At 38.3% G+C, this 27346-nt stretch overlaps 1 protein-coding gene across 3 annotated transcripts in view; it reads left to right on the forward strand.

Annotated features, from left to right (window-relative positions):
• The window catches only part of UIMC1 (ubiquitin interaction motif containing 1), a 118037-nt gene that overhangs the window by 73049 nt on the left and 17642 nt on the right, over positions 1–27346 (forward strand). For all 3 annotated transcript variants that reach the window (XM_049648620.1, XM_049648622.1, XM_049648621.1), the window contains one exon: positions 2871–3021. In XM_049648620.1, the coding sequence (XP_049504577.1) occupies positions 2871–3021 (151 nt within the window). The remainder of the gene's footprint in view (positions 1–2870; positions 3022–27346) is intronic.

The following is a 27346-nucleotide window of genomic DNA, read 5'->3' on the forward strand; positions in this document are numbered from 1 at the left end:
TTTTTGAATTTCAGTTCTTCATATGTAAAATGGAGACAAAAAAGAACCTATTTTACTGGGTTGCTCTGAAGATTAAATTAGATAAAGAATATAAAACACATAGTAGAGATTTGGCACAAGTAAAAGTATGTATGTGGAACCAGTTATTATTTTACTGCTTTGTAATATATTGTGGCTGTTCAGGGATACTAACTTACTAATGACAGAGAATTGCTCAAAAGTATTTATTTGGAATACCACGGCAGAACTGTAATCCTTGATTTGACTTCTTGCAGTGGTCAGGTTCCTTTGGAAATAGTATTTTCTGAATATCTTGCCTGAGAGAACCCCTTGGTTGGAGTTTCAGATAGTCTTTTCTCAGAAATGTTAATAGAAGTTATTCAGCATCAAACAGTTGGTGTAGTCAGTTGGTTTTTAAGTAAACTGTGTTGAGTCCTATGGAAAGAGGGGGAAGATCTAACTAAACAGCTTTCTGTTTAGATAAACTGGATGGGGGAGTGGGAGGGAGTTGGTGACTTGTAGGACGTACTTTTATTTTCACTTGGTTCATTTCTTGAAGTGAGATTTCTTTTGAGGCCAGAAGGTAAGGGCTAACCTTTAAGTGATCAAGATTCAGTGTCCAAGTACCTTGTTTGAGAAATGACTGGGTAGTATTTTAAAAGGAGTAGAGGCAGCTCTTCAGAGACTGAATCCCTGACTACACAGCCCTAATAAAACCTGCCTCACTTATATGTTTTCCTCTTGAGATTCCTCCATTGTAGTTAATATTTAAATAGAAATTTTAAATGGTGCTGAAAAAAATCTTCCTTTATATAAAAATGTTCAGAAACCTTCTGGGTTGCCTATGAATGTGATTGGAAATGGTATTGTATTCACAATAAGACAATAATAGACTACTCCCTCTTGAATACATTAATAGTTGAAGGTACATTCTGTGCATTTTACAGAGCTGGTGATGAATACAAAGGAGTGTTAGTGCTGGGTGTGAGCACCAGTGACATTCATGTCATATAACATTTCTGTGCTTAGTGAACTTTAGAATGCCAAGTAACTACTCAATTGCCATTAACTTTCAGTAACTCAAAACTACTTGCAAGTTTTAGAGTATATTGATTTTTCTCCCTTCTGTTCAAATGGCTTTGCATGCATAAGACAACTTTTCAGTGTAAGATTTATGAACAGAGGAACCTGGGTTTCTGAGAAGCTAAGTGACTAAGCTTGGAATAAATGACATCCAGAACTTCCAGACACAGTTGGTTCTCCCCACCTTTTAGAGAAGAATAATAGAACCAGATAATCTCCCAATAGTTGGGAGGGTCAGCTTCCAGAAACAAAGTAGAGGGGATGCTTTTTTGCTTTTGCCAAAATATGGTATAATGGAAATACTAAAGTTTTGATGCCACACAAGCCCGGGTTCAAGTCTAGATTGGCCACTTCCTAACTTTGTGATCAGCAAGCAGGTTACTTTATCTTTCAAACAAATCTCAATTTCCTCTTCTGTAATCCTGGAGCTAGTGATACCTCTGCCAGTTGGGTTGTGAGAGACAGGTATGGAAAATCCTTGCCCAGGCCTAGTATAGAATATGAACTCAACCACTGTTAGTTCTTTTTCTTGTTTCTTTTTTCACCCTTTCACAGTATGTCTTTTCAAGTAAAAAGGCAGGTGTGTTGAAAAATAACATTTTCTGGCCATTGTAGAAACTGTTTGACTTGGTATTTAGATGGCCTGTTTCCCTCTGTTGGATCTCATTCACAGGCAGTAGATTTTAAGGGTGGCCTAAATCAAAACAAAACAAAACAAAACAAAACAAAACAAAACAAAACGAAACCCAGTTGCCTCGGAGCTCAAATTATCTACCTGTTGCAGTTTTGGTCCTTGTACCAGAAGAGGGTTTATTTTTTTTCCCATAGTAAGGCATAATAACAGCCAAGGTGTTCCTTGCTCTTAAGTGGAAGCAGTGGCTGGCTATGCAGGACAGTTTCACATTGATTGGTTAGGACATGCTGTCCTTTGAAGCAAGTGTTAGGCAGTAGTGCTGCAGTGCTCACGCATACTGTTGAATTAATCGCTGCAGAGTTCTTGGATCTGACCTGTAAAGGTAAAATAAAACTGCCTCTCAGAGACACTGGCAACTGTAGGAAAAATGGTGATTATAAAACATTGAGAGGAATAAGAGAAAGAAGGTATAAGAATGGCTTTGACAGAATTGTTTTAATGACTTTTATTTGACCATTCTTAAATATTTGGGTCTTAGTTCTATTTCCTCTTTTGATCCAGAAGTTACAGATAAAACAGAAGAGGTGGTATATCTTACTGGTCTAAGGTGAGGCCTAGCTCTTAAATTTTAGTTATGCTCCTTTAGAACTCTCCTTTCCTAACTGCTTATGTCTGAAGTCACTTGCAATGCTCACAGTTCTTTATGACATTGAAAAAGTTTCTTTGAGATGCTGTTGATAAGCATACTGACTTAAGAGCATGAGAGAGAGAATGCCCTCAGATTTTGGAGCCAAATAGTCCTTGATTTGAATTTCAGCTCTGCCTCTTATTTGTTCTCTAACTTTGGGCAAGTTGCTTTACTGTTTTGGACAGTGCTTTCTTCATGTGTAAGAAAGATGATGTTAATACCTTTGTAAGATTGCTATGAGGCTTGAGTATTACATGCAGAGTGCTTAGCATATAGTATGCGGGCACTGAATAAGTATTAACTATATTAGTGTATCTCCCAATCTTCAGACCTGAATTTGGCAAACTGATTGGTATTTTCTTAGAAAGTAAATGAAATATGGGATGGACTCCCTTGCAGTTCTGTGAAGGAAAAGATATTTTAGAAAGTAAAGTTTTTATAGTTGCCATTTGTTATTTTCTTCAGGTTGATAACAGGGAAAATGCTGAGAAGGAAATAGCTATTTCTACTGTCTCATCCAGTACCCAGGTGTCCTGCCCACTATGTGACCAAGACTTTCCACCCACAAAGATTGAGCGACATGCCATGTACTGCAATGGAATAGGGCAAAGTACAGGTAAGACTTACCAGGATTTATCAAACTTTTCTTTGCATGATAGTTTTGTAATCCTCTATAATACAGTACAGGAAAAACAGACTACTCTTCCTCAAAGTTAAAGTTGTTGGATTTGTCTTTTTCTCTTTCCCATATCTGTTCTTTATTTCTTTGGCAGGTATGCTCTTTTGTTGCACATACTTAGGAGAAAGGGAGGGGAAAAATCTTTCATCTTGGTATAGGTGGGCCAAAAATCAGTGTGATGCCATGGACCTTCCATTTCATCTTTTATATTCAAATATTGAGATTCCATGGAGCTTGAGGAATTAAGTTCTAGGGTTGCCTGTTTTTTTCAAAATTGAAGTGTAATTTACACAATGTTATAAGAGTTGCCTGTTTTTTTTTTTTTTTTATTCAAAATAAATCCCTTGTGGGGTTTATTTATGTGTGTAGAAATTCTAACTAAAAACAGAAGCCAAAAAGTATCCCTCATTTCTGTTCATGTGCTATATGTCTCTGCTGTATCACCCTGGAACCATTGGTTACCTCTTGAAGACTACATCAAAAACCTTAGTTTTGGTGCAGTGTGAGATACTGACCAAGAGAATCTGCTTGTTGATCACAGTCCATTACCATCCCCAATCCTGCCTTTCTGTCTAAGCGTGTTGCACTTCTTAGTCCCACTTGATTCCCATAACTTGGAAGTATTTAGTCTGAAATTGTATAATTGTGAAGTATTTTATAAGGTAGGAATTCCAGGAAGGAAAGGCACATGTTATTTAATTTTTCCGATATAACACACTTTTTATTTATTATGTAAGGAAGTACCTAAACTTATAAACTTATAATTAAATAAGTTTGTAGATTTTTCTGATTATAAAGTAGTACATGTTCATTGTAATAATAATTGTTTATATTTATTTGTTAAAACTTTTTTTTAAATGTTTAGTCATTTTTGAGAGACAGAGAGAGACAGAGTGTGAACAGGGGAGGGGCAGAGAGAGAGGGAGATACGGAATCCAAAGCAGGCTCCAGGCCCTGAGCTGTCAGTACAGAGCCTGAGGTGGGGCTCGAACTCATGAATCACAAGATCATGACCTGAGCTGAAGTTGGAAGCTTAACCGACTGAGCCACCCAGGTGCCCCATATTTATTAAATACTTAAAATGAGTCACATACTACTTACATAAATGGGACCATGCTATAGTATATATATTATTCTATAACTTGCCTTTTTTTATTTAGCAGTAAATTTAGATCTTTCCATGTACAGATATGCTTTTTATATAGTGGACATCTCACCATCTGTAAAATTTTCTGTTTTGCTTTTTCTACTTACTAGCATAAAATTTCCCCCATGTCACTAAAGTTACATGTGTATATATATGTATATATGTATATATATATATATATATTTTTTAATTTAATTAATTTATTTGTTTACTTATTTACATCCAAGTTAGTTAGCATATAGTGCAATAATGATTTTAGGAGTAGATTCCAGTGATTCACCCCTATGTATAACACCCAGTGCTCATCCCAACAAGTGTAATCCTTAATGCCCCTTACCCATTTAGCCCATCCCCCCACCCACAACCACTTCAACAACCCTCAGTTTGTTCTCTGTATTTAAGAGTCTCTTATGTTTTGTCCCCCTCCTTGTTTTTATATCATTTTTGCTTCCCTTCCCTTATGTTCATCTCTTTTGTGTCTTAAATTCCACATATGAGTGAAATCATATGATATTTGTCTTCCTCTAATTTTGCTTAGCATAATATCCTCTAGTTCCATCCACATAATTGCAAATGGCAAGATGTCATTCCTTTTGATTGCCAAATAATACTCCATTGTGTGTGTGTGTGTGTGTGTGTGTGTGTGTGTATATATATATATATATACACACACACACACACACATACACCCCTCATCTTTATCCATTCATGTGTTGATGGACATTTGAACTCTTTCCACACTTTGGCTACTGTCGATAGTGCCGCTATAAACATCGAGGTGCATGTGTCCCTTCAAAACAACACGGCTGTATCCCTTGGATAAATACCTAGTACAGTTGCTGGGTCGTAGAGTAGTTCTATTTTTAACTTTTTGAGGAACCTCCATACTGTTTTCCAGAGTGGCTGCACCAGTTTGCATTCCCACCAGCAGTACAAAAGGGATCTCCTTTCTCCGCACCCTCACCAACATCTCTTGTTGCTTGAGTTGTTAATTTTAGCCATTCTGACTGGTGTGAGGTGGTATGTCATTATGGTTTTGATTTGTATTTCCCTGATGATGAGTGATGTTAAGCATCATTTCATGTGTTGGTTGGCCATCTGGATGTCTTCTTTGGAAAAGTGTCTATTCATGTCTTTTGCCCATTTCTTCACTGGATTATTTGTTTTTTGGGTGTTGAGTATGCTAAATTCTTTATAGATTTTGGATACTAACCCTTTATCTGATATGTCATTTGCAAATATCTTCTCCCATTCTGTCGGTTGCCTTTTAGTTTTGCTGATTGTTTCCTTCGCTGTGCAGAAACTTTTTATTTTGATGAGGTCCCAATAGTTTATTTTTGTTGTGGTTTCCCTTGCCTCCGGAGACATGTTGAGTAAGAAGTTGCTGCAGCCAAGGTCAAAGAGGTTTTTGCCTGCTTTTTCCTCAAGGATTATGATGGCTTCCTGTCTTACATTTAGATCTTTCATCCATTTTGAGTTTATTTTTGTATATGGTATAAGAAAGTGGTCCAGGTTCATTTATCTACATTTTGCTGTCCAGTTTTCCCAACACCCATTTGCTGAAGGGACTGTCTTTATTCCACTGGATATTCTTTCCTGCTTTGTCAAAGATTAGTTGGCCATACATTTGTGGGTCCATTTTTGGGTTCTGTCTTCTGTTCTATTGATCTATGTGTCTGTTTTTGTGCCAGTATCATACTGTCTTGATGATTATAGCTTTGTTATACATCTTGAAGTCCAGGATGGTGATACCTCCAGCTCTGGTTTTCTTTTTCAACATTACTTTGGCTATCCAGGGTCTTTTTTGGTTCCATACACATTTTAGGATTGTTTGTTCTAGCTCTGTGAAGAATGCTGGTGCTATTTTGATAGAGATTGCATTGGGCAGTATTGACATTTTAACAATATTTGTTCTTCCGATCCATGAGCATGGAATATTTTTCCATTTTTTTGTGTCTTCTTCAATTTCTTTCATAACCTTTCTATAGTTTTCAGTGTATAGATTTTTCACCTCTTTGGTTAGGTTTATTCCTAGGTATTTTATGGTTTTGGTGCAATTGTAAATGGGATTGGTTCTTTGATTTCTCTTTCTGTTACTTTATTAGTGGTGTATAGAAATGCAACCAATCTCTGTGCATTGATTTTATATCCTGTGACTTTGCTGAATTCATGGATCAGTTCTAGCAGTTTTTTGGTAGAATCTTTTGGGTTTTCCATATAGAGTATCATGTCATCTGCGAAGAGTGACAGTTTGGCTTCCTCCTTGCCAATTTGGATGCCTTTTACTCTTTTATGTTGTCTGATTACTGAGGCTAGGACTTCCAATGCTATGTTGAATAACAGTGGTGAGAGTGGACATCCCTGTTGTGTTCCTGACCTTAGGGAGAAAGCTCTCAGTTTTCCCCCGTTGAGGATGATATTAGCGGTGGGTCTTTCATATATGGCTTTTATGATTGAGATATGATCTTTCTGTCCCTAGAAGGTTTTTATCAAGAAAGGATGCTGTGTTTTGTCAGATGCTTTCTCTGCATCTATTGATAGGATCATGTGGTTCTTGTCCTTTCTTTTATTGATGTGATGTATCCCATTGATTGTTTTGTGCATATTGAACCAGCCCTATATCCCAGGTATAAATCCCACTTGGTCATGGTGAATAATTCTTTTAGTGTATTGTTGGAACCCATTGGCTAGTGTACTTTGTTGAGGATTTTTATATCCATGTTTGTCAGGGAAACTGGTCTGTAGTTCTCTTTTTTAGTAAGGTCTTTGGGTTTTGGAATCAAGATAATGCTGGCCTTATAGAATGAGTTTGGAAGTTTTCCTTCCATTTCTATTTTTTGGAACAGCTTCAAAAGAATAGGTGTTAACTCTCTTTAAAAGTGTGGTAGAATATATCTGTTAAGTCCATCCAGTCCAGTGTATCCTGCAAAGCCTTTGTTTCCTTGTTGATTTTCTGTTTAGATGATCTGTCCATTGTTGTAAGTGGGGTCTTGAAGTCCCATATTATTTATGGTATTATTATCAATGAGTTTTTCTGTATGTTTGTGATTAATTTATATATTTGGGTGCTCTCATATTTGGGGCATAAATGTTTAGAATTGTTAGATCTTGTTGGATAAACCCCTTAATTATGATATAATGCCCTTCTTCATCTCTTGTTACTGTCTTTATTTTAAAATCTAGATTGTCTGATATAAGTATGGCTGCTCCAGCTTTCTTTTGCAACCATTAGCATGATAGATGGTTCTCCATCCCCTTACTTTCAATCTGAAGGTGTCTTTAGGTGTAAAATGGGTCTCTTGTCAATAGCATATAGATGGATCTTGTTTTCTTATCCATTCTGTTACCCTATGTCTTTTGATTGGAACATTTAGTCAGTTGACATTTAGAGTGAGTACTTAAAGATATGAATTTATTACCATTGTGTTGCCTGTAGAGTTGGAGTTTCTGGTGGTGTTCTCTGGTCCTTTCTAGTCTTTGTTGCTTTTGGTATTTTTTGTTTTGTTTCATCTTTTCTCCCCTCAGAGAGTCCCCCTTAAAATTTCTGGCAGGGCTGGTTTAGTGGTCATGAACTTCTTAGTTTTTGTTTGTCTGGGAAACTTTTTATCTCTCCCTCTGTTTTGAATGACAGCCTTGCTGGATGAAGAATTCTTGGCTGCATATTTTTCTGATTCAGCACATTGAATATATCCTGCCACTCCTTTCTGGGCTGCCAAGTTTCTGTGGATAGGTCTGCTGCAAACCTGATCTGTCTTCCTTTGTAGGTTAAGGACTTCTTTTCCCTTGCTACTCTTATGATTCTTTCCTTGCCTGAGTATTTTGTGAATTTGACTGTGATAGGCCTTGTTGATGGTCGGTTTTTGTTGAATCGAATGGGAGTTCTCTGTGCTTCCTGGATTTTGATGTCTGTGTCTTTCCCCTGGATTTTGAGGTCTGTTTCTTTCCTAAAGAAAACTTTAGGAAAGTTTTCTGCTATGATTTGCTCACAAAAACCTTCTACCCCTTTTTCTCTCTCTTCATCTTCTGGGATCCCTATGATTCTGATGTTATTCTTTTTTAATGAGTCACTGAATTCTCTAATTCTTATATTGTACCCTTTTGCCTTACTCTCCCTCTTTTTTTCTGCTTCATTATTCTCCATAAGTTTGTCCTCTGTATTGCTGATTCGCTGCTCTGCTTCATCCATACTTGCCACCGTGACAGCTATTTGAGATTGCATCTCAGTTATAGCATTTTTAATTTCATCCTAACTAGATTTTACTTCTTTTATCTCTGCAGAAAGGGATTCTATGCTTTTTTCAACCCCAGCTAGTATTATTATCGTGATTCTAAATTCTGGTTCAGACATCTTGGTTGTACCTGTGTTGATTAAGTTCCTGACTGTCATTTCTTCCTGTTCTTTCTTTTGGGGTGAATTCCTTTGTTTCATCATTTTGGAGGAAGAAAATTAATAAAATAAAAAATAATAAAATAAAAATTAAAAATAACACAAAAAATCTAATAAAAGGATGCCAGACTCTAGGTGTGTTTTGGTCTGGTTGTTGAAAGAAAAAATCTATAAATTTTTAATGCTTATTTATCTTTGAGAGAGAGCGAGCACATGTGAGTGGGGGAGGGACAGAGAGAAGGGGACAGAGAATCTGAAGTAGGCTCTGTGCTGACAGCAGAGATCCCAAAGAGGGGCTCAAACTCGCAGACCATGAAATCATGACCTGAGCTGAAGTCGGATGCTTAACTGACTGAACCACCCAGGTGCCTGTAAAAATATTTTTAATGCTAAATATTCCGTGATCTGAATTGCCTCCATTTACTTAACTGTTATGCATTTAGCATGATTCAGGTCACCATGTTGTTGAGCCTATTATGCATGAAGTTGTTGCTGTATTTTGGGGTTATTTCCCAAGGATGTATATCACTAGCTCGGGTGATAGTAAAAAAAGATGGGCTCTAGAGTCTAGTTATTTTGAGATTGAATCCCATCTTTGTTACTTAGCAGTGTGTGATTCTGTGCTGATTTCCTACCTTCCTTTTATGCAGCTTTCAAATTAACAGTAATGACCTTGTTTATTTTTTTAAAGGTTAAATGAGATATCTTAAGGAAAGTGCATAGTACAATTCCTAGCACATTGAGTAAGAACTTAAAAACAATTTTTTTTAATGTTTGTTTATTTTTGAGAGAGAGCACAAGTAGAGGAATGGCAGAGAGAGAGAGAGGGAGACACAGAATCTGAAGCAGGCTTCAGGCTCCAAGGTGCCAGCACAGAGCCCGACACAGGGTCTGAACCCAAAAACTGCGAGATTGTGACCTGAGCCAAAGTCAGATGCTTAGCCAGTTGAGCCACCCAGGCACCCCAGTACTTAAGAACTTTTAGTTGGCTGTTACTATTCTTGGTAGAATTACTGGGTTTGAGATTTTGTCATCATTTTTAAGCATCATTATAATAGCATGGTCATCTTTTAAATGTAGTGAAAGTTGAAGACCTACATTTGATCATCATCACCTTTTAGTAGAACACTGAAGGACTAGGGCTTTAGATGCAATTTTAATTTGACAGAGCTCTTCAGTCTGATTTTTTTAGCAGAGAGTTCCAGTGACTGAAAGAACTCTGGGGTTGGACATCTGGTGACCGGAGAAGGAAGAAACGATCTTGCACATCTCACCAAACATGCTTATCCAGCTGGTATTAATTATCTGAGTCAACAACGTACACAGCATTGAGGTCCAGAGATAAATGAGTTTGAGAGGCTGATTGTACCTTGAGCTGTAGAAAAAATAACTTTATGGTCCGAGCTGTTAGGTAAAGGGTAGTATAAAGTAGCTCTTGCTGATACCTCCCAGACTGAACTCTGACAGTCTGTGCTTAAACAGCAGGCTTTGGTATTCATTACTGTCCAAAGACATCTTTCAGCTGTATGATACTTGCTTTTTAGCTTGTTCTTCCTTACTAGAGTGTAGTGGGGCAATTCACAATTCATCTTACTGTTGAAATGAATTCAGCATTGTTTTTAAGTTTTCTGAACCACAACTTATACCACCAGAACCAGGTTGTGGTCATTGAACTTGTTGAGAAGCTGACACCATCAGGTGGGCAAAGGAGACTGAGACTTGCATTGTTGTTCATTCAGGGAAATCCTTTCAGGTTCTCTTTAGTCCACTGGGACAAGTGTCAGTGACCCTGTCGAATGCTGCTCAGTGGGATTTACACTCTGGTCTTGAGCACTCTTTCAGATGTAGATACATGTATGTTTTCTGATAAATTGGAAGTATGTATGTTATTGGCACTGTATGTCTTTTAGCCCTGATCCAACTGTCTCAGATATCCATTTAAAGATGTCTGCTATATCCTGAATAACAGTAACACTTTCTTTTTCAAGGGAAATTTGTTTTAAAAATTAGAGGAGTATAATAAAGAGAAATGTAGAATACTGTAAATATCAACACCAGCTTGTGTATCTACAGTGAGAAATTTGATTCCTTTCTATCCCCTATTTCCTTAACTTCATTTCATTGAAATATTTATGGAACTTGGTTGTTTTTTTTATTTTAAAAAATTTTTTTAATGTTTATTTTTGACAGGGAGAGAGAGAGACAGACAGAGCATGAACGGGGGAGGGGCAGAAAGAGGGGGAGACACAGAATCCAAAACAGGCTTCAGGCTCTGAGCTGTCAGCACAGAGCCTGACCCGGGGCTTGAACTCACAGACTGAGAGATCATGACCTGAACTGAAGTCGGACGCTCAACTGACTGAGCCATCCCGGCACCCCGGAACTTTTTTTTTTTTTTTTAATGGTGCTAGAACTTAACGTGGGTTACTAAAGAAGTTTGAAACATTTATGCCATTAAGGAGCTTGCAGTGTCATTGGGGAGATAAATATTAACCTAAGAAATTAATTACAAGATGACATAAAGTGAATGATGATGTACCTGTATGAGTGATTTTTTTTTTTAAGTTTATTTTTGAGAGAGAGAGAGAGAGAGAGAGAGAGAGAGAGAGAGAGAGCACGCAAGTAGGAGAGGGGCAGAGAGAGAGGTGGACAGAGGATATGTAGCAGGCTCTGAGCTAACAGCAGTGAGCCCGTTGCAGGGCTTGAGCTCATGAACTGTGAGATTATGACTTGAGCTGAAGTCGGACACTTAATTGAATGAGTCACCCAGGCACCCCTACATGAATGATTCTGACTGTAAGTGCAATAGGAATATGGAGAGCTGCAGTGAATAGGGATGAAATCTCAGAAAGAGGGTTGGTTTAACCTGGGCTAGGAAGGCTAATAGGTTTGGATAAACCCATGGGAAAGTAGGGGACCCTTTATCTTCCTATAGGTTAGATAAGAGAAGGAAGCAGGAGAAAGAGGGATGCCTGGGTGGCTCAGTCAGTTAAGCGTCCGACTTCTGCTCAGGTCATGATCTTGTAGTTCATGAGTTTGAGCCCCATATCAGGCTCTGCACTGACAGTGCAGAGCCTGCTTCTGAGCCTGCTTCAGATCCTCTGTCTCCCTCTGTCTCTTTCTTAAAAATAAGCAAACATTAAAAAAAAAAAAAAAAAGGAAGCAAGGGAAACAGCCACTAGACAACAGCTTCCACTTAGTCTTCCTAGTAGTGTTAACTTGCTAACCTAAATTACTCTCTCTGACCCTATAAGAGAATTTGCAGCAGGGAGTCCCTACTGGAACTATTCCACTCTTGATTTATTCCTGTGTCTTAAGAACAGAGTTTGGGGATATAGGTGGGATGGAAAAGTAATTAGGGGGAATTATGCAAAGCACCTGCTACTGTGCCATGTGCCTGGCATATCATACGTCCTCAATAACTTTGCTGTCTGTTTGCTTTTTTTTTTTTTTTTTTTTCACCATCTTGCCTGCCCCTGTTTTCCTTGCCAGAGATAGTAGTGATTGTTTTGGTTCCTCTCAACATTTTATGACTGGAGACAGAGGCCAGGCCCTCAACCCAGTTTTTGGTAAAAGGGAGCCCCTCTCCTGCCATGGAAGGGAAAGAGTTACTCTTGAAAACACATAATCCAGGCTGGGAGACCATTCGCCCAATGCCTAAGGGGATGGAATAATAGAGAGGACTTATCTCCCAGAGTTAAGTATTCAGCTCTCCCCTTCTTCCTGTTTTCCCCTAAATCTGATCCCAGACATGCTTGGTTTGGCTGTGTAAAAAAAAATAGTAATTAGAGTCATTTACATGAAGTGTCTACCATTTATGCCTAGTTACCGTGCAGCACAATAACAATTATGCATATCATTAAATATGTGTCTGATTAACTTTGCTGTAAGTTTTATTTGATTATAATACTACACTCTGAGTAAGTTGGCTCAGTCTGCTCAGTTTGTTACTCAATGACATGGCTACTACAGGTTTGGAAAAACTAGAGGGAGTGTTCTTTAAAGGCATTGTTTGAGGGGAGAAGATTTGTTAAATTAATCTAGACTAACAAAGATAGGTTGCTTTTGTATTTGCTTTCTGGAAAATGTGTTTGAGACCATTTTTATTAAAACATTTAGGAAGAATAAAGCTCTCCATTTACTTAGTAAATGTTTACTAAGCGACTGCTATATACCAGATACAGTGAACAGAATATACAAAGTCCCTGTTCTCATGGAGCTTATATTTTAGCAGTGGGATACTGACAGTAAATAAGTAAACATCCAGTATGTTAAGTGGTGATAAGTATTTTGGAGAAAAAGAGGAAGCAGAGGAAGAGGATGGAGAATACTGAGGTCAAGGGGTAGCAATTTAGAATAGGTGGTAGGGAAGGTCCCATCAAGGAGGTGACATCTGAGCAGAGACCTAAAGGAAATGAGGGATTTCGAGGTGGAGAGGAGAGTGTGTTACAGTCAGAAGGAACAGTAAGTATGAAGACTTTTGGTTGTGAACAGGCTTGGTGTGTATGAGAGAATGACAAGCCAGTGTGGCTGGAGTGGAGTTAGTGAGGGAAAGATAAACAGTGAAATTAGAGAGGTAATTGGGGAGGGGACAAGTGGACAGATCACATAAGGTTCTTAGGCCATAGTAAGAACTTTGGCTTTTAATTGGAGCAAAGGAGGAGCCTTTGGAGGGATTTGAGCAAAAAAAAAAAATGAATTAATATTTGAGTAAAGGATCACTTGGTTGCTGTATGTATGGATTGTTGAGGTGGGGGACAAGAGTGGAAGCTGGGAGGATAGCCAAAATTTTATTTTTGGCAATATGATAGAGTGGGAGAAACATGGGCTTTGGAACTAGGCAGATCTGAATTTAAATGTCCACTGTTAATACTTGTCAGCTGGATAATATTTGACAAATGACCTTACCCTTTTGAGGATCAGATGTCTTGTTTATAAAATTAGTCTGACATCATTAGGATTGTCCTGAGAATCAGAGACACTTTACAAAGTACCTAGCACTGTGTTTAGCATGTAATAAGTGTTCAGTAAATAGTAGCTGCTGTTATTGAATATTACTCCTGTCTGTGTAGTCTCTCTGAAGTCTGTTTCTGTGTGCCAATACCTAAAGAATAGTCCATAAGCCAGGTAGAGGGGAAGATGAAAGGCAGGGAAAATTGTAAGGTGGTAAGAATAAGCTAGTAAGAAATAGATGGTGGGAGAGTTAGGGAAGCTGAAGGCATTAACTGTGTACTCTTTGGGCCTGGAGACAGAGGTGTGGCTTAGAGTCAGGATACTGTCAGGAGTGGATTTTCTTTTCATGGATGTCTCCTTGAAAAATAATAGTGAGTAAGTGGGTGAGTGTAGGTGAGATTCCTTGCTATAAACTTGCCTCAGAGCTAACAGAGAAGGACTGAGGCCTAAAATTAGGCTTAACTTGGGTGGCTTAGCAAAAATCTTAAGACCTGAACATCTCTAATGAAGAACTTTTTTTATTTTCTATTAAAAAATTTAAAAATGCTTATTTATTTTGAGAGAGAAAGAGCAGGCATGAGCAAGGGAGGGTTACAGAGAGAGGGAGAGAGAGAATATCCCAAGCAGGCTCTGTGCTGTCAGTACCGAGCCCGATGTGGGGCTCAAACTCAGGAACTGTGAGATCATGACCTGAGCTGAAATCAAGAGTCAGATGCTCAACTGAGTGAGCCACCCATGTGCCCCGAAAAGCTTTTTTTAATTAGATAAAGTTTGACTTTTTCTTTTTTATATACCTGAATTTGCCTACCTGAATGTAATTTGTACCCCATTTACTCTTCAATCTTGTATCAATATGGTTTTTGTCGTACCTAGGAAAAGTAGATTAACTATATTACTATTGACACCTAACTACTGAGGTGTTAACAATTGGGAAATAGCACAGTTTTAGTAGAAATAACATGGATTTTGGAGACAGACTGGCTTGTGGGGAGATCTACAAATCCAAACATACTGAGATATTATAGTACAGTTGGGCAGATAAAGCATGAACATGAATAACTGTAACACAAGGTCAGAATTACTAATGGACTTAAAGTCTGTGGTGTTTCAGAGGAAATATGATTAGAGATTGAGATGGAAGGGCATTAATGTAAAAGAACAGTAGGCAAGATCACATAAATAGAAAAGTATGAACAGTATACAGGAAAGAGCAAGTGATTCAATGTGGTTGTAGTATGGGCAATATGAAAGGAAATAGTAGGCAATTGTAGAATGACAAATGTAACTTGAATTATGTGGGTTAAAATGGGGTAGAGTTTTTTCTACTTGTAAAAGAATTTTTTTGTGTGTTTACTTCACACTATGGTATATAGGACTCTTTGGGATGCAAGTGTTGAAAATATAATTCAAGTAACCTTAAGCAAAAAACAAGTTAGTTTGCATGGTAATTGGGAAGTCTGGTGTAGGTTTCAGACAGACCTTGATCTAAGAGCTCAGATGAGATCTCCATCTTTTGACTCTACTTGTCTGTTTTCAATAGGCTTTTCAAGGGCAAACAGAATGTCTGCCAGCAGCTGTAGACTTTTCACCTTTATCGGAAAGGAGTTCTTTCTCCTGAAACCATAGATCAGTCTAGAGAAAGACTTTTGATTAGTCTTTATTTGATTTAAGTGACCATTCCTGGACTAGTCACTGTAACCAAGTAGGAGGGTATGCATCGTTCTTAAGTCAGAACAAGTAACAAAACCCTGTTAGTAACTGTCAGAAAAATCTATAAGTCACAGTAACAGAAAACACCATTAACAATAGGTTTAATATGTAGGGTTTCTTTTTCTCACATAACAAGGATCTAGAGTGAGGCAATGCTCAGTGATGTAATGAAAATTTAGACTTTTCTCTTTTGCTTCTACAGTCCTTGACTTGTGGCTTCCTTTTTTTTTTATATAATTTTTTTAATGTTTATTTATTTTTGAGAGAGAGAGAAAGACAGAGTGCAAGCAGGGGAGGGGCAGAGAGACAGGGAGACACAGAATCCAAAGCAGGCTCCAGGCTCTGAGCTTCAGCACAGAGCCCGATGCAGGGCTTGAACCCACAAACCACAAGATCCTGACCTGAGCTGAAGTCAGACGCTTAACCGACTGAGCCACCCAGGCACACTAATTTGTGACTTCTTGATTCATGGTCTCAAGGTGGCTTTTTTATCTTTAGACCTCACATCTGTGTTCCAGGAAGGAGGGGATAAAGGGGCATGGCTATAGATTTTTACTGTTGCAGTCTAACACTCCTATATTATTCTATATAGTCTAATATTCCTGTAATCTTGTGGAACTGAGCTTATTCCAAATTGTGGTAGAATTAGGCCAGTTATGTATCTGGTGTTCATGTCTTTTATGTATGTGTGTTTGCCTTTATGTATAAAATTATACTGTCTTTGAAGTCATTGATTAATTTGCTTTGTACAGTGATTCACCTTAGCAAAAAATTTTGTTTTCTACTGTTTAATGAAGTGTTGCACTAGGTGCTGGGGGTCCTCAAGAGGTAGTAAAGGGATATGATACAGAGCTGACTGGGACCTCAAATTTATATTCAGGGAATTCACACAGTCTAGTGGGGCAAACAGACTTGGGCATAACTATGACACAAATCATTTGAAGAACTAAAATAAAGGCACTAGCCACTCATACAATAGAAGGGGGTTAATTTCTGATTGGTGAGAAAAAGAGCAGATTCTTGTTTAAGGGTTCCCTTAATATTAGGCTTAGGTTTTTTACCATTTTTTTTTCCTTCTATTAAAGATACACGTCCAAAATAGCACAAGCCTTGGGGCACCTGGCTGGCTCAGTTGACAGAGCATGTGACTCTTGATCTTGGGAATGTGAGTTGAAGCCCTATGTTGGGTGTAGAGAAAAATAAAAATTTTTTTTTTTTTTTTAAGTTTATTTACTTTGAGAGAGAGGAAGAGAGTATGAGTCGGGGAGGGGCAGAGAGAGAGAGAGGGAGAGAGAGAATCCTAAGCAGGCTTTGTGCCATCAACACAGAGCCTGACGCGGGGCTTGAACTCATAAACTGTGAGAGCATCACATTAGCTGAAACCAAGAACCAGACACTTAACCAACTGAGCCACCCAGGTGTCCCCCAAAATAAAATCTTTTAGTCAAACAAGCAAGTGGGACACCTGGGTAGCTCAGTTAATTGAGCATCCGACTTCTGCTTAGGTCATGATCTCACGGCATGTGAGTTTGAGGCCCATGTTGGGCTCTGTGCTGACAGCTCAGAGTCTGGAGCCTACTTTGGATTCTGTGTCTCCCTCTCTCTCTGCTCACCCCCACTTGCATTCTGTGTGTGTGTGTGTGTGTGTGTGTGTGTGTGTGTCTCTCTCTCTCTCTCAAAAATAATAAACATTTAAAAACAAGCAAGTGGCATGAGTCTTACATAAATTGTCTGAATTTCTGTTTAGAGTTATTTCTTTAAACTAGGATTACTAAAAGTGGAATTACTGAATTATATCTACAGAGTTTTTTTTTTTTAATATTTTTTTAACATTTATTTATTTTTGAGACAGAGAGAGACAGAGCATGAACGGGGGAGGGGCAGAGAGAGAGGGAGACACAGAATCGGAAGCAGGCTCCAGGCTCTGAGCCATCAGCCCAGAGCCTGACGCGGGGCTCGAACTCACAGACCACGAGATCGTGACCTGAGCCGAAGTCGGACGCTCAACCGACTGAGCCACCCAGGCGCCCCATCTACAGAGTTTTAAGATTGCTTTCTAGAAAGGTTTTAGTCATTTAAATTTTCTCCAGTAGAATATGAGACTATTCCTTTTACCACACTATTCCAAATACTGAGGAATATTCGTTTTTCTTTTTCTTTTTTTTTTAATACAGATCATGACATATATGATACGTAAATAATAGCATTTCACTGTACTTTATTTATATTTCTTCAATTAGTAGTAAAGTTAAATTTTTTTCTTTTTTTAAAATTCTTTAAAATTTAAAATTCTTCTTTGAAGAATTGTTCTCTGAACTTTGCCCAAGTATCTTTTGGCTTCTTAGTATTTTTCTTATCCATTTATAGAAGTTATTTATAAATGATTTGCCTTTTGCTTTGAAGGTGCTTTCCAGGTTTTTTCTACCCACCCATCAGTTTTCACCAGGTTTCCAGATTTATGCAGCCTGAGACACCAACTTCTTGGTGTGAACACTGTCAAAGCTTTTATTTCTTGAAGAAGAGTGCTGATTCTGTAGAAGGATCTAATTCATGTGAATAGAAGTAGCACTGATAGGGGGAAAAGAGTATTGGAATCCATGCAGAATTAAGGGGGGTGGGCATTAAGGAGAAAGGATAAAGACTTTATTGCTATTGATGGTGGCAGGAAGAAGCTAAGAAGTAGAAGGTGGAGGCCTGGAATTGGAGTCAGTAGGAGCCAGATACCCAAAATGGTATACTATTTAAAGTAGATTCCTCTTTGATAACTTGAGTCCAGAACTCTTTGACATTTTCTGAGTGGCCACCATCTTATTTGAATGTCTACTGACATAGCTACTGATGAACTCCTAGACCAGTATCTACCTCTACCCCAGACTTAAAGGTTGCACTGTATGTAACCCTTCTCCTCTTGTATTAAGTATTAATAATGTAGCAGCGGTGTGCCTCTCACTTCCCCTCCCTTCACATCTTGGTTGTCTTCTGACAACTTCTCTTCATCCTTTCTGTGGGACATTGCCTCATATCAGCTCCGCTGTGATGCATTAATAAAGTTGCTGTATGGTTTAGCATGTGAAATGGATGTCTGACTGCAGTCTCTGTCTGCTTGAGTCCTTAGTGCCTTCATTCTTCTCATCTTATTCCTCTTAACATTGGCTTTGTCTTTGCTTCAGTTACCCCTACTCTTTGTGCCTCACTGCTAAAGAGCCAGACCTCAGGATTTCTTTCAGCAGTGTTCTGCCAGATGTGCTTATTCTTTCCTGAAAAATAAAATAGCTCTTATTAACACCTGAGTTAATATCCAAAGCATTATGTGTTGAAGGAATATTATCAGCTAAAACCCACTTTAGAGAAGTTCTCTCACTTCATGATCTAGTCACACTTTTTAACTTGGGCATTTAGAACATTTTAAGAAAGAAGGAAGTTCAGGGAATTAATATTAGATCAGTCATCTCCTTTAAAACTATTTTAGAGCCACAGGCAGGACTTTAGTTACCTCAGAGGATAAATGTTATTGTTATCGTCATTTTATTCATGAGGAAACTGGCTTCAGAGAGGGCAGCATCAGATAGTTAATAAGCAGTAGATCCAGGGCCTAAGCCCAGGTTGGCCTGACTCAAGAGCTAGCATTCTTCATTGCTACAGGTTCATTCTGCCTTCCCATGTATGGAGACAGGAATACACAAAATTTGAGGAGAACATGGAAGCCTCAGTCAGTTTTAGGAGGACAGAGTACTAGAATCCTTCATCCCTGAATGCAAACATGAAATCTGATCTCATCAGAATTGACCTTGTCAGCTTTTAAATTACCTGGGAGAAACAGTTTGATGGATTCAGACTATTTCCTAGTGAACTGAGTTGATATGACATAAGTCACCTCTGTAAAAGCGTGTGTGTAAAATGAAAGGATCAGATGAACTATCAGAATTACTTCTGGTGGTGGCTGTAGAAATTGTCCATTCACAGACTGACTTATTACTAAGGAGTCTAAGGGCATAATATAAAGGAAACACTTGATAGCAAGATAATATTTTTCCATTAAGTAAAAGGATTTAATGTGCCAGGTCTTTACAAATCATACCTAATATGAACCAATAAGAGCTACCGTTTATGAGCACCTGTTATATATCTGGAACTGTGCTTTTTGTATAATAAGCTTTTGAAGCAGATATTATTCCATTTTTATAGAAGAGGAAACTGAGGCTTCACAGGAAAATAATTTTCCCAGTATCACATTCCTAGAAAGTGGCAGGAGCTGGCATATACAAGCAGCTTAAATTAAAAAACTCATACTCCAGGGGGGGGGGCCTGTGTGGCTCAGTCAATTAAGCTTCCCACTCTTGATTTCAGGTCAGGTCATGAACTCACGGTTTGTGGGTTTGAGCCCTGCATCAGGCTCTGTGCTGGCAGTGTAGAGCCTGCTTGGGATTCTCTGACCCTCCCCCCTCCCTCCCCCTGTTTCTCTCTCTCACAATAAATAAATTTTTTTAAAAAGTCAAAAAACCTCATACTCCAAAGAATCATCCAGGAATGTTCAGATTAAAAAAAAAAAAAAACAAAAACAAAAAAAAAAAACAAGAACGGGGCACCTGGGTGGCTCAGTTGGTTAAGCATCCGACTCTTGGTTTCAGCTCAGGTCATAATCTCACGGTTTCATGAGTTAGAGCCCCACATTGGGCTCCAAGCTGACAGTGCAGAGCCTGCTTGGGATTCTCTGCCTCCCACTCTCTCTGCCCCTCCCCCACTTGCTCTGTGTCTCTCAAAATAAATAAACTTTAAAAAAATTTATTAAAAAAAACAAATTTCAGAATACTAAATTTAACATGATAGTCAATATATTGTTTTAAGAATTTATGGTAAAACTGTGTGTTTGTATAATAACATTATATAATTTTGACAATAAAGGCTTCTTGGTGGAGATGGGTGGAGGCAGACTATGGGATCAGGAAGAAGCACACAGATAATCAATTTTGAGAATAGTGTAGTGTTTTGTTTTTTTAAAAATTTTTTTAACATTTATTTATTATTGAGAGACAGAGAGACACAGAGCATTAGCAGGGGAGGGATAGAGAGAGGGGAGACACAGAATCTGAAGCAGGCTCCAGGCTCTGACCTGTCAGCACAGAGCCTGACGTGGGGCTCGAACTCATGAACTGTGAGATCATGACCTGAGCCGAAGTTGGTCGCCCAACCGACTGAGCCACCCAGGCGCCCCGAGAATAGTGTAGTTTTTAAGTTGGATGATTGGTTTGGATATATATTTTTTTTGTGCATATTATAAACATTTTAAAGAGCTTGTATGTTTCTGTTACGCTTCTTGTTATTCATTTCACTCCTATAGGAGGAACCTTGATAAAGCAGCTACTAGTAAAATTCAGAGAAGTTCAGTTTTTTCTCTATATGAAACTCATTTAGTATTACCTTAATTTAGGATCTGATGACAAGATGTAACCACTGGATATACTTGCCATTAATAATCCTTGTGTTTTTTTAAATGTTTATTTTTGAGAGAGAGTGTGCACACAGTGGGGGAGGGGCAGAGAGAGAGGGAGGCAGAGGATCTGAAGCAGTCTCTGTGTTGACAGCAGAGCCCAGTGCAGGGCTTGAACTTGTGAACTGTGAGATCATGACCCGAGCTGAAGTTGGACACTTAACTGACTGAGCCACCCAGGTGCCCCCTCCCATTAATGATTCTTTAGAGAGAAGGCTCTTAGGTTTTTTCCTAGGTTCTTTATATCTATGCTTTCATACCAGTTTTTTCAGAAGACAATGGCCAGTTTAATTTTGATTATTGTCTTGCAAAAGGACTTCGTGTGTTTGTTTTAAATACAAACATATAAAATTCAAACATAAAAATTGAGAGAATAGTAGTACTTTGAACCCCAGGGTATGTCACTTGTTCATCAGCTCATGGTCACTGGTGTTCTATCTATATTCCATCCATAACCTCCTCTCCTCAGATTATTTCAAATCAGATCCCAGATACCATTTCATTATAATACTAGTTATTCTTGAAAGAGAAGATCTCCTTAAAAGAAAAACTGGGGCACTTGGGTGGCTCATTCGGTTGAGCGTCCAGGTTTTGATATCCACTCAGGTCATGATCTCGTTGGTGGGATCAAGCCCCAGGTCGGGCTTTGAACTGGTGGCCTGGGAGCCTGCTTGGAATTCTCTCTCTCTGCCCCCCTCCCCTTTCTCAAAATAAATGAATGAATGAATGAATGAATGAATGAAAATGAAAAAAACCAATCTAAGCATTATATTATACCTAAAAAATTAATATCATCAAATATTTGGTGAATTCAAATGTCCCTTAGTCTCCTGATTGTTTGAAATCAGAGTTTAACAAGGTTTACACATTGTAGGGAGTTTTTTTTCTTAAATGTTTATTTTGAGAGAGAGAGAGAGCATGCAAACAGGGGAGGGGCAGAGAGAGAGGGAGAGAGAGAAGCCCAAGCAGGCTCCACGCTCAGCTCAGAGCCTGACTTGAAGCTTGATCCCACCACTGTGAGATTGCAACCTGAGCCAATATCAAGAGTAGGTTGCTTAACTGACTGATCCACCCAGGTGCCCTGTAGAAAGTTTTTGATGCTAATATCTTAGGCTTTCTTAATTTATGGGGAGATTCACATCCCCAAAATGTTCCTTTTTAAGACTTAAACACTCAGGATTTATATTCATAAGCTTAGTATTGTTATTCACAGTAACTGTGTCACAGCCATTTTTATTCCTTCCACAGCATCTTAACAGTGTTATGCAGGTAGGCCCTCTGAAAATGTACTCTTTATTTTTTATTTTTTTTAATTTTTTTTTTAACATTTATTTATTTTTGAGACAGAGAGAGACAGAGCGTGAACAGGGGAGGGTCAGAGAGAGGGGAGACACAGAATCTGAAACAGACTCCAGGCTCTGAGCAGTCAGCACAGAGCCCGACGCGGGGCTCGAACCCACATACCGCAAGATCGTGACCTGAGCCGAAGTCAGTCGGCTTAACCGACTGAGCCACCCAGGCGCCCGAAAATGTACTCTTTTAAAGCCAAAGTTGAGAAACTTCTTAAAGGGACAGATAGTAAATATGGCTATGCAGGCCATATGGTCTCTGTCACAACTTCCCAGATCTCTGTCACAGCTATACAACTGTACTATTATAGAATGGAAGAAACCATAGACAATACATAAATGAATTAGGTGGCTGTGTTCCAGTAAAAGTTTATTTATAAAAATAGGTGGTCAGCCTGTAATTCGCTTATCCTTGTTCTACAGCATTAGTTTTTCAGAATGTGTTCTACAGATCACTAGGTTCTGTGAAGGTGTGTAAAGGGTATGGCGGCCAGGACTAGTATTGGTATAACAGTCTACCTTTACCACCACCTCATCTGGAACTCTGCTTGTGTGGATTTTTATATATTGGGTATCAAATGAGATTTTATTTAAAAACAGGATTCTCTTGTTTAGAATAAAAAAATGTTGAAGTTCATGGGTGTATAACATTCCTAGTCTTTATAGCAGTGACTCCTATTATTGCTTTGTGTGAGGCACCATGCACTTATGTATTTATACTTACCCTTATCCCATCTGATCTTTGCAGCAACCTTAAAATTACATTCTGTCATCACCAAAGAGAAGTAAGTAACTTTGTCAAAATCTCTAAGCTAGTAAATTGGATTGCTTGACTTTTTATTACTGAAGACAGGAGTTCTCTGTATGTCCTGAATACTAGTCATTTGTCAAATATATGTTGTACAGATAATTTCTTGTAGTCTGTGACTGCCTGTTTTCCTAATGGTGTCTTGATGAGCAGAAGTTTTAAGATGAAGTTTAATTTATTATTTTTTTTCCTTTATAGTTGCTATTTTCTGTTTAGGTTTATAATGCATCTTGAATTGATTTTTTTGGAAGGTGTGAGGTAAGGGTTGAGGTTTATTTCTTCCATATGGATATCTAGTTATTCCAGCACCATTTATGGAAAAAAATTCTCTTTCTCAATGGATTACTTTGGTGCCTTTGCAGAAAAATTAAATGACTATAGGGGCGCCTGGGTGGCGCAGTCGGTTGGGCGTCCGACTTCAGCCAGGTCACGATCTCGCGGTCTGTGAGTTCGAGCCCCGCGTCAGGCTCTGGGCTGATGGCTCGGAGCCTGGAGCCTGTTTCCGATTCTGTGTCTCCCTCTCTCTCTGCCCCTCCCCCGTTCATGCTCTGTCTCTCTCTGTCCCAAAAATAAATAAACGTTGAAAAAAAAAAATAAAAAAAAAAATGACTATATATAGGTCATGGTTCTCTGTTATAGTTCCTTGATCTGTTTGTCTTTATGCCATTGATGTAAATATCTTAATTACAGTAGCTTCCTAGTAAGTCTTGAAATCAGGTAGCAAAAATTCCCTTTGTTCTTTTTTAAGATTGCTGGATATTATAGTCTTGCATTTCTGTATAAATTTTGCAGTCAACTTATAAGTAAATTCTATAGTTTCCAACTTTATCTCTGTTAATATTTTTCTTGAAGTATATTTTATCTGATAGAACAATTAAACATAGTTTTAGCCATTTCAGCTCTTTTATATCACTGTTTGCCTAGTATATCTTTTTCCATTCATTTACTTTGAACATACTTGTATTTGTATTTATGTATTTATTTTATTTATTTTTACATTTGTTTTAATGTTTATTTTTGAGAGAGCGTGAGCATGAGCAGGGGAGGGGCAGAGGGAGAGGGGGACAAAGGATCTGAAGTGGGCTCTGTGATGACAGCAGAGAGCCCAATGCGGGGCTTGAACCCACAACAGCGAGATGATGACCTGAGCTGAAGTCAGACCCTTAACCAGCTGAGCTGCCCAGGCGCCCCTGTATTTTTATTTTTTAAATGAGTCTTCTTGTAGACAGCATACTGTTGGGTCATGCTTTTTATCCATTCTGACAATCTCTATTATTTTTTTTCATTCCCCCCCATCTCTAATATTTAATTGGAAAATTTAGTTAGTTGACATTTAAAATTTAATCATTGATGTGGTTAGATTTAGGTCTACCATTTTATTATTTTGCTGTTGTTTTTTGGTTTATCTCTTTTGTTTTTATCCTGTTTTTTTTTTTTCTTTCCTATCTTTTGATTATTTGAATATGCTAATAGAATTTTTTTTTAAAGCTATACCTCTTTGTATTTTTAGTGGCTGCTCTGGCTTTTCACAGTCTACTTAGAGTTAATACCACTTAACAAAAAAGTGTAGACATCTTGTAACTGTATAGGTTCATTTACTATTCTTCCTTTTTTTAAATGCTATAGTTGTCAAATGTCACATGTATATATTTATGTATTATAGACCTCATAAAACAATGCCAAAGGTTTTGCTTTAAACAGCCCTGTATATTTAAAAGCAATTAAGAGAAAATAGACTTTTGTATTTATCAGATGTTAATCATTTCCGATATTCTTCTCTTCTTCCTGATTATCTGAGTCTATAGTATATCATCACCTTCAGCCTCAAGAATTGCCTTTAGTATTTCTTATAGTGTAGGTCTAATTGTAACCAACTTACTTTAGCATGTTATTATCTGAATGTCTTGATTTCACCATCATTCTTGAAGGATATTTTTTCTGAATATAGAATTTGGGCTGATAGGTGTTTCCGCCCCCCCCCCTCCCCCCACGCCAGCATTTGTGTTGAAAATTTTTCTTAATGTTTATTTATTTTTGAGACAGAGCATGGGAGGAGCAGAGAGAGAGAGGGAGACACAGAATCTGAAGCAGGCTCCAGGCTCTGAGCTGTCAGCACAGAGCCCAATGTGGGGCTCGAATCCACAAACCTTGAAATCATGACCTGAGCCAAAGTCGGATGCTCAACCGACTGAGCCACCCAGGACTTTTAAAAAAACATTTTATTTATTTATTTGAGAGAGAGAGTGTGTGCTCAGGTACATGAGCAGAGGGGAGAGAGAGAATCTTAAGCAGGCTCCATGCTCAGCACAGAGCCTGATGTGGGGCTTGATCTCACAACCTTGGGATCATGACCTGAGCAGAAATTAAGAGTCAGACACTTAACTGACTGAGCCACCCAGGCACCTCTCCCCCAGCACTTTAAAGATTTTATTCCACTTTCTTCTGGCCTCAGTAATCTGTGATCATTCAAGTTGTACCCTTGTAAATTGAAAACATCACATTTGCCTCACCCTCTTTATATGTTAAGTAATCTTGAATTTTATCTTACATATTGTGAATGTTATATTGTGGATATTCTAGAGTCTATTTTATTTCTCAAAGTATTATTCGTTTCATTAGTTAACTGGGTTGGAATCAAACTGCACATTCTTATTTAGGGAGGCAGTTCAAATCTTAATTTAGTTCTTTTATCCTTAACTGGAGTTTCTATATAGTACATGAGTAGTTCTGGAGTCATAGACCTGGGCAGAGTTTATTCACAGATTGTGGGTCTTCTCTTTTCTGGTTTTTCCTCTCAGAATATTCCTCAGTTTGGATTTGTCTGATGTTTTCTTGCAGTTAGATTCAGGTTTAACATTTGTGGCAAGAACATAACAAAGGGAATGTTGTATTCTTCTAAATGCATCATGTCTTAGTCAGTTTGGGCTGCTCTAACAAAGTACCACAGATTGGGTAGCTTACAGACAACAGAAATTTATTTCTCACGGTTCTGTAGGCTAGAAGTGTGAGATCAGGGTGCTGGCATGGTTGCATTTTGGTGAGAGCCTTATTCTGAGTTGTAGACTGCTGACTTTTTGCTATGTCTCACGTGATGGAAGGAGAGAGCTCTGGTTTCTTCAGGCCCTTAGGATGGCACTAATCCCATTCATGAAGCCTCCACTCTCATGAGCTAATTACCACCCAAGGGCTAGGATTTCAACATAAGAATTATTGGGGGACACAAACATTCAGTCCATAGGATATCACATGAAGGGGCAAATGATTATCAGTTTGTACTATTGGCATTGTTAAATTTGATTTTCTATCTAAGGTGGTGTCTACCAAATTTCCTTTTGTAAAGGTACCCTTCCCTTTTTTTGTGGTCAGTATGTCATCTATGGGGTAATACTTTGAGGCTATATGAATATCCTGTTCCCAAGTAGGCATTTACCCATGGTTTTAGCATCAGTTGGTGATTCTTGCTTAAATTAATTAGTACCACAGCAGTAAGTGGTGATTTTTTTCTTTTCTTCCATTCTTCTACATTGATTAGCTGACATTCTTCTGTAAAGAGAAATTTTCTCTCCTTATCCCTTGTTAGTATTTTTTTTTTAATGTGGAATGAACTCATGGATTCATTGTTTGTTTAAGATTTTTTATTTTTATTTATTTATTTTTTTTAATTTTTTTTTTTTTTTAACATTTATTTATTTTTGAGACAGAGAGAGACAGAGCATGAACAGGGGAGGGTCAGAGAGAGGGAGACACAGAATCTGAAACAGGCTCCAGGCTCTGAGCTGTCAGCACAAAGCCCGACGCGGGGCTCGAACTCACAGCCCTCACGGACCGTGAGATCATGACCTGAGCTGAAGTCGGCCGCCTAACCGACTGAGCCACCCAGGCGCCCCATAAGATTTTTTATTTTTAAGTAATCTCTACACCTGTTGTGGGGCTTGAACTCACACCCCCAAGATCAAGAGTCACATGCTTCTCCGACTGAAGCCAGCCAGGTGCCTCTGATTCATTTTTAAAATTTAATGTGTTGTAATTCATTCTTCCCAGTAATTTTGTTGTTCAAATTGTTCCAAATTTGACCAATGGAAATCCCTTCAGGTTTTCTTCTGTAACCTCTGGGAATGTGCCCATCAATTTTTTGAGCACTGTCTTTTTACTATAAGAGAGTATGGGGTTACCATGACTTTTCCTGTTCACCCCTGGAATTTGCCATTTATCTAAGGGCTCTGCTCCTAATCATTAGGCTGTTTGGCCTTCTGACAATTTTTATTTTTAAGCATTATATATTTATTGTAGAAGGTTTTAGGAAAATTTTATTCAGAAAAAATTCATCCATGACCCAGCCCAATCCAAACCACTGCTATAGCTTGATATGTATCATATATCCTTTTTTTTTTTTTTTTTTTTTTTTACATAGCTTTTGCCA

The sequence above is a fragment of the Panthera uncia genome (genome assembly GCF_023721935.1).
Source record: "Panthera uncia isolate 11264 chromosome A1 unlocalized genomic scaffold, Puncia_PCG_1.0 HiC_scaffold_17, whole genome shotgun sequence".
NCBI classification, from domain to species: domain Eukaryota; kingdom Metazoa; phylum Chordata; class Mammalia; order Carnivora; family Felidae; genus Panthera; species Panthera uncia.